This window comes from Bidens hawaiensis, unplaced genomic scaffold (assembly GCF_021521415.1).
Source record: "Bidens hawaiensis isolate Kalapana, Puna unplaced genomic scaffold, B.hawaiensis_p1.1 tig00033134_1, whole genome shotgun sequence".
NCBI classification, from domain to species: Eukaryota; Viridiplantae; Streptophyta; class Magnoliopsida; order Asterales; family Asteraceae; genus Bidens; species Bidens hawaiensis.
Window position 1 is genome coordinate 127,185 of NW_027505278.1, and position 8,784 is coordinate 135,968.

General features: G+C 34.0%; 1 protein-coding gene across 1 annotated transcript; it reads left to right on the forward strand.

Moving 5' to 3' along the window:
- Nucleotides 1–2,270: 2,270 nt before the first annotated feature.
- LOC143612041 (putative methyltransferase PMT24) lies at nt 2,271–6,611 on the forward strand. The gene is made up of 8 exons (XM_077086114.1): nt 2,271–3,050; nt 3,399–3,548; nt 4,182–4,452; nt 4,540–4,650; nt 4,726–4,900; nt 4,980–5,252; nt 5,330–5,524; nt 6,192–6,611. Exons 1-8 carry the CDS (start codon nt 2,394–2,396, stop codon nt 6,415–6,417), a joined length of 2,058 nt encoding a protein of 685 aa, XP_076942229.1. The 5' UTR covers nt 2,271–2,393; the 3' UTR covers nt 6,418–6,611.
- Nucleotides 6,612–8,784: the final 2,173 nt, after the last annotated feature.

Genomic DNA, 8,784 nt, shown 5'->3' on the forward strand with positions numbered 1-8,784 from the left:
ATATTTGTGGAAGATTTAAATGAAGAGCTCCGTGGAAGGAACATCTCATTTGCTCGGAACTCGATGAAAGTTGCAATATATTAACAAAACTACACAAACAGTCTTATTCTTTTACATATACTGCAAATTGAGACCTTCATGCTTTGAATCATCTACATTTCTGATTTTTATACCCTAGTCCCAAAGAGTAATTGTTTGTTTTTAATAAGATCTAACAATACCTTATTATATGTTAAGAGAAACGAGTATTAGTCGCAGAACGTCAAATATTTGTCGTTATTTACATGAAAAAATATGTGTTTGATCATGCAACTAACTAAAGCGAATGGAATGACGCGATTTATGGAGTAAAATATACATTATAGAGGTATCCTAGTCACTCACTCAAGCATGATTCAAAAATGACAAAGAAAATATATATAGTTTTGGTTACTATATATTCAACAAATATTATATACACATGATGACTACGTGAGTGGGTTTAAATGAGAAACCATTTGAATAGTGGTGAATGGTGACTACATATATTAATCGGTAAATGTCTGATATTTGAGAAGCCACAGTATACTGTTTTTATAACGTTGAATGCAATATAACTTATGAATCCATATGTTCATCAGCGAATCATTTTTTAATGACTCTTGTGGTTTTCATTGGTTCTTCTAATATGAAATGTGTATCTTAATCTCGTGCGCTACATCTAGTCAACAATACATACAAACATGTATATATCACAGTTCTCACGATCCTTGACTTAAAATCGATTATGTACCGAACATACTCGTATTTACAAAAACAAACAATTTGATATATAAACTTACATGGACTTGAAAGTAAACTCAAGAAAGAAGTTAGTAAATGGCCATGTTTGACCCCTGAATTTAGAAAAGTTACACATTATCCCCTTCATTCATTGGAAGATGGCGAAGGAAGCAGTAGTTGCTTGTTCCCCTGGATCTACTCCCGTATCGACGCCACCCTATCCTCGTCCAACTCAATTCTTATATTATTATTATTATATCATCCACCTATATATATATATATATATATATATATATATATATATATATTCCATGTTTGCCTATACTTGTTTTACAGCCAATGAGCTTCAAAGTCTGATCCTTTATTATTCAGACCATACGAACAATTGTCAAGGTAAACCTTTTTTCTTCAATTCTTCACATTTTGAACTCTTTTGCTTTTATTGTCGGGACCCGGTGTCAAAATTTCATAGGGTTGAAAGGGTTTATAACATATATATCTCTATAAAAATAAACTTTTTTACGACCCCTACTTACACTTATAGTGTAGGTCCGCCAATGATTTTGGCTTGCAAGTTTTTTAACTCGGTCTTGTTTCTTTATAAAAATAGTAGATTAGAAACCTATAATTCTAAATATTGTAAACCAGATTTATATAGCCATTGGTGAAATAAGAGAAATAACAAAGGTTTAAGAATTATAAATTAACAAATAATAAAGATTTTAAAATTATAAAGTTATATTTAAGATAAGGTATAATTAAGATCTTCTTATGATTTAGTAAATTTTAATTTTTAATACAAATATTAGAATGAATTTTATATATTTATTATTTAAAACTATTATTGTTATTGAATACGAGAGACCGGAAACAAAAATCTTAAGGTCGTACCGGGACATGTGACAACTTATAAGTTATAATAAGAAGTTTTATATTTATGTTGTTGAATAAAAGAAATATTTAAATATGTATTATTTTAATCTTAGGGGGTGTTTGGGATGGCTTATTTTCACCAACTTATAACTTATAAACTTTTTGAAAAGTAAAAAGGTGTTTTGGATTGCTTATATTGTGAGAAGAAAAGTTCCATAAGTTACACTTTTGTAACTTATTAACTTAATGAAAAGTTATAAGGAGACAAAATAAGGAATCCCAAACACCCCCTTAATAGTGTGATTTATCTATAGATACATTTCAATATTTTAAATACTTTGGTGTTTACTGTTTAGAGGTTACGGTTTGTATTCACTGATATGATGATTAAATAATTGTTTTTGTTATCACTCTCTTAAATGCCCCAGTATGGGTTAATGGTTTGTATTAAACAGGGTTGCATGGTGTCATTTTCCGGGTATTCCCTATATTATTCTTACTTGATTCTCATCTCAGATCATGCCTAACAAACCAGGACCACTTTTTTGTTCTCACATCAAAACTCAATACAATAAAAATGTTAAATTACTAAATATAACATAGACAACAATATGGCAATGTCACAATTGTGACATGTTTGTTTTAACGCGTCACAAGATAATAATGTGTTACGATAATACTCGGTATGTGCTCACCATATCTTTATGCGCTCGTCCATTTATTCGATATCTGATTCGGGCTTTTCAGGATTCTAAGACATGGCTCCGGGAAAATATTCCCGGGTTGATGGAAAAAAGTCGTCACGTTCAATGGTAACTTTGTTTGTAGTCACTGCTCTTTGTTTGGTTGGTGTATGGATGTTTACGTCATCACTAGTGTTCCCGGGCCCCAACCCAAACGGGCCGGGTCAGAAGCCCGTGTCAGAACCAACATCAAAGGTGTCCAGTGTTCCATTTGAAGATAGTTCTGGTGATTTACCAGAAGAATCATCATCAACAACCCGTATCAAGAACAATGAAGAGCCCGTTTTAAGAAATGAGGACGAAACGGGCTCGGTTGGGAAAGAAGAGAAGAAGCAAGAAGATAGTAAAAAGCTTGAATCTTTACCTGGTGCTGATCGGGCTGAAATTCTGAAGGAAACACGGGCCGAAAGTGGAGGCTTTTCCACACAAGCGGATGAGTCAGCGAGTGAATCAAAAAGGTCAGAAAGTGGTTACAAGTGGAAGACTTGTAAGGCAGCTACGGGCCCGGACTTTATACCTTGTCTTGATAATATTGCAGCCCTTAGAAAGATTAGTAGTACAATACATTATGAGCACAGGGAGAGACATTGTCCAGATGAGCCGCCCACTTGCCTGGTCCCGCTTCCTCGAGGTTACACCATCCCGATCAGATGGCCCAAAAGCCGAGATATGGTATGGTCTTTTGTGTGGGGTAATGGGTTGAAATGGGTTGGGTTTGGTATGGGATGAAACGGGCTGGTCAGTATGGGTTGACCTGCAAAGTCAAACATCTTTTGTCCATTTTCTTAGAACATTTTGTGAATAATTAATGCATTAAGAGATCAAAAGATCAATAATGTTGGACTAAACATATTAATTTTTGAATAAAAGGATCTAAGAGGTTGTATGCGCGAAAATTTTTGAATAAAATGTTTGACCCGTTTGACATGTTTAATCAGTTTGACATTAAAGTAACGATAAATCTTGGGATTTTACTCCCTTTGTAGATTTTCTGATTGGGTGCTGACTGTATCTTTGCAGATATGGTACAATAACATTCCGAGCACGAAACTGGCTGAAGTCAAAGGGCATCAAAACTGGGTCAAAGTAACCGGTCAATATCTTTCTTTTCCCGGGGGTGGTACTCAGTTCAAGAATGGAGCTCTTCACTATATTGATCATATCCAAAAGGTAAGTCTTTGATTAACTTTTATCTCTTTCAAACGCGTAAAATATAGAAATATTTGGAAACTGGTCAAATCGGTCAATTTGAAATCACCCATAAGTATATTTCGATTCATCAAATCTCTCAAACCTGAATAATTTTTTGACCCGATCTCGCCTTATTTAACTTACGAGAGAACTTTAGCTCAAGCTCAGCTCGTTTCGAGCCCTATTTCTTAAGCTCGAGTACGGCTCGTGAGTACTTTTTCATGCTTGAACTTGTTTATTATTTACTAGTTTATTTATATACACTTATAATTAATTTTTTTATATTTTAATTATAATTTCTACATATAATGTATTTTTTTAGTCATTTTTAACATAATCTTATATATAATGATTGTTATAAAATTGTAAATTTAATTTATTAAATAAAAAAAAAATAGTAGGCTCGTTTAGGCTCACGAGCTTGTCGAGATTGATAAGTGAACCCTGGACCGGGCTCGTTTATTAAACATGCTTACTTTTAGACTCGAGCTCGTTTAAACTTGGGTTGATTCAAGCTTTTTGTTAGCCAATCTTGAGTAGCTCATGAGCAGCTTGGCTCGTTTATACCCCAAATTCTCATAACATGTTTATTTCCTCATCATACAATTGCAGTCATTGCCTGACATTGAATGGGGCAAAAGAACCCGTGTGATACTCGATGTCGGATGTGGTGTTGCAAGCTTTGGAGGTTACCTTTTCGAGAGAGACGTACTCGCAATGTCATTTGCACCAAAAGACGAACACGAAGCACAAGTTCAATTTGCACTCGAGAGGGGCATTCCCGCCATTTCAGCTGTTATGGGTACCCAAAGATTACCCTTCCCTAGTAAAGTATTCGATGCCATTCATTGTGCCCGTTGCAGAGTCCCCTGGCACGTTGAAGGTAATAATAATAATTTCAAAAAATGTGTTTTGGTTTATAAACAGAAAATATTTTTAAACAGGATAGTCTCAAATAGTATGTTTTCAGGTGGAAAACTATTGTTGGAGCTTAACCGTCTTTTACGGCCCGGTGGTTATTTTATGTGGTCTGCTACGCCGGTTTACCAAAAGGAGGGTGAAGATTTGGAAATATGGGAAGGTAAAGCTTTCTGTAATTAGATAGTAATTATTAGTTATTAATTCTCATCTTATATGTGAAATGATGATGTGGCAGCTATGTCTAAATTGACAAAGGCTATGTGTTGGGAGCTTGTGGTGATTTATCAAGATACACTGAATGAAGTAGGTGCAGCAATATACCAAAAGCCAACTTCTAATGAATGTTACGAAAACCGAAAACAAAACGATCCGCCTATATGTCAAAGCAACGACGATCCAGATGCAATCTGGTAAATTATTATTTTTTTTAGATAAATAATATTCTGTTAAAGAATATGTTTACACTTTACATGATTTATGATACAACAGGAATGTAGAACTCGAGGCATGCATGCATAAGGTCCCGGTTGACTTATCAGCACGAGGGTCAAACTGGCCCAAAATGTGGCCCGAAAGGTTGGACTCGCCACCTTACTGGTTGAAGAGCACGGATAAGGGCGTTTATGGAAAACCCACACCCGATGACTTCACTGCTGACTATGACCACTGGAAACGCGTGGTCTCCAAGTCATACATTAACGGTTTGGGTCTTGACTGGTCAACTATTAGAAATGTCATGGATATGAGATCCATTTATGGAGGGTAAGTCAAAGTCAAAGTCAAACCAGTATACTTAATGTTACTTAGTCTGCGCTGTTATGTTGTTTAATGTTTTTTAGATTTGCGGCTGCATTGAGAGATTTGAAAGTTTGGGTGATGAATGTGGTCCCGGTTGATTCACCTGATACGCTTGCGGTTATATACGAACGGGGACTGTTTGGGATATATCATAACTGGTGTGAAGCATTCAGTACTTACCCGAGAACATATGATCTTCTTCATGCTGATCATCTTTTCTCAGATCTTAAAAAAAGGTAATTCATTTGATCTTATGCTACAAAAGCTGCTGTTTTAACCCGTTTACTAGAAAACGGGTTAGATTTTACAGGGCTCTGTTACAACCTTTGACCCATTTCAAAAGTTTCATAATTGACCCATTCACCAATCATTCAAGGCCACCTGTCCATAGAAAGGATTGCGTTCGTAGGTTGGCAGGTCCAGCCTGAAACGAACCCGAAAATCATGCATATGAACCCGAACACTACCCGCTTAACTTAAATTTATATTTGTTTTTTTATCACATACTAGTACTTTAAAATTACTATTTTACACCAAACAGTACAAATGTATATAAAACAATTACATTTTAGTAATAAAATCTTATGTTACTTTCTCTTTTCTAGTATTAAGTTTTGGCTTAAAAGTGCCCAACCAATTTAATTTATGACATAAAGAATATTTCAAAACTATCAAATAAAAAGTAAATGTGTAAAATGGGTCAACCCTCAAACCTGCTGGGTTGACACGAGCGTTCGACCTGAAACTGGCCTGAACCCATTTGCACTAACCCAAACCCGTAAATTTCATGTTTCCTAGTCCCACTGGTTAGCAGAGTACTGATGGGTACCTTGAGTTTTCTGTGACGGGTTTACATGGTTACCTAGAAAGTAAAAAAAACTGACGTTTTAAATTTGGTTATAGGTGCAAGTTAGCATCGGTGATTGCAGAAGTTGACAGGATCTTAAGGCCAGAAGGAAAAATAATCGTGCGTGATAATGTTGAAACGATTGCTGAGATCGAGAGCATGGTCAAGTCGATGCATTGGAATATTATTAAGACTTACAACAAGGAACAAGAAGGTTTGTTGTATGTCCAGAAGACGTTATGGCGACCGACCGAGGTAGAAACTTTAGGGTATACATTCTAATAGAAATCACTGTGTTCAGTTACCATTGTGCTAAAATCTTCCAACTTGATCAAAAGTTGTTTTATTTTTATTTAATAGCATATTCAAATTGTGTAGTATGCTTCTTGTAATGGCTAGGACATTGTCTAGTGATTATGTGTAATTGCTCCTTTCAGATGGAGGGAGTTTTGATTGTCAAACAAGAATATATTATTTGGCAATGAATTCAATAGATATCTCGTTCATCTTGGATTTATTTGGTCACGTCTTAGTTCGTTGCGAATCATTTATCAACAAGATTGCAAACCTTCAACTAAGTAATAACAAAAAAATATGAACATGAGGAGTGATGTATGAGAAAGTGCATATGAAATATAGAGTTTCATAGTCTCGGTTTTGATTTTTACCAGCTAGCCACACATATATAGGCAAGTGCACATATGACATATCGTATGTGTAATATAGTATGGGCAAGAGCCTAGTATCAATTAGCGGACACGGTGCGCAATATTTAGTGATCGCCGCTTTGTGTTGCTAGTTGTAATCGTAATATAAATCTGATGCAGTTTCGTAAGCGATCAATGGCTCGAGAGACTCATGATTATTCAAAGACGATAAAACGAACCAAATGTTCAAGAACAAAGTTCTTATAATTCAAATTCAATATCAAAAACTGAATAATACATAACCTTAAACCCTAACTTATACTAAAATAAAATGAGATAAACTTGGAAATAAGATAAACACAAAATATTAAAAGATTAATAAAAATCAGAATTTAAATTAAAAGATGCTCCTTCATCAAAATCACAACATATAAATTAACTTTTAGAAGAAAACAAATCATACACTTGTATAGAAAGAACAGACTTGAAAGTGGTTAGAGTGGTGCATTTATAAGGAAGCCAAAAAAGAAGACATAAAATTCCATCTCGTGGTACAATCATAATATGTCCACGGTCTCACACCATTTTTGTTCTTTTGTCTTGTATCAATCTGGTGATGTTTTCACATATACTTTCTTCGGTCACATGGCTAAGAATTTGCATACCGGAAACCATGAAAGTGGTCCACTAAATAGGCAAAAGTGTTTTCAAACTACTTTTTTTATTTTATTTTTTTATGATACTTAGACAAATGAAAATGTATGTCAATTTTTAAGGTAGTTAGCTCTCTAATCAACATGTGTTAATTGTGTTTTCAAGATCTTAAATTAAAACATGTTAGCAAACTTCTCTGTTATGTTTGTGAATGGTTCTCGTTTTGTATTTGGTAATTGGTATTCATCATGGTTTATGTAAAAGCTTTCGATGTTATTGTCAATTTTTTTCTTCTCTCCAAACTTAGCACGGCGTATCTACGGTTGAACATCCATCAACTGACATTCCACGGTACATCAATTCTTTACTTTCAGAGTTTCTTCACATGTACATCAATAGGAATTTAATGTTTTAAACTTATTATCATATCATGTGTTTCTAGTATTATGTTAGGATTGCTCGATTTTTTATATGCTTGATACGTTATTAGGTACATTTATTTCTATATTATGTTGATGGAGGTACTATATCCACGTCATTATCGATTTATGGCATCAGTCATGTGACACCGTCCCTCTATTCGCCTCAAGAGCACATACGCAATTATTTTAGCTAAATGGCATACGAACCAATCCTAAAATAATAGATACATATGATTTCATATGCATGTATGTTCACACCCTGTCACGCATTCAAACATATATATGGTTTATAAACTTACGTGTATGTTGCTGACTATTTTGGCTCATTGGGTACTTTCCCATGACACGCTTTACTTATTACGTATCATTTCCCTATATGGTATTGTTTTTTTCTTGTTATACATTTTATTGTTATTGTTTATTCATTTTGTAGGTAGAGAACGTAATCACCTTTGCTTTATTCATAAGAGATTTGTATTCACTAAAAGGAGAAATACACTAATACACAGGGTATTCATGGTTTGGTTCGGGTTGGTTTTTGTGCTAAAACCAAACCAAAACTTTAGTTTTTGAATTGTTGAAATCGTTCGCTTTTGATATCTTTAATTTTAGTTTTTTTCATTTATTGACATTTTAGCTTGAAAATTTTGGGCAGGAAAAATAGGTTTGCCCAAAATATTAAATTTAGGTCCATTTTGCAAATTATAACTATCTGTTTATTATACATTTAGGTAAAATATTTAAGTTACATATTTATTAAACTAGTTTGAGGCCTGTGTATTACACAAGTAATTCTTGAAAATACAATATTTAATAAATAATCAGTATACAAAAAAAAAAACCATTAAACACTATTAATACAGACGTTGTACAACATAATTATAAATATCAAATGTTTGAAAAAAAAATATGAAGTAAATATTAAG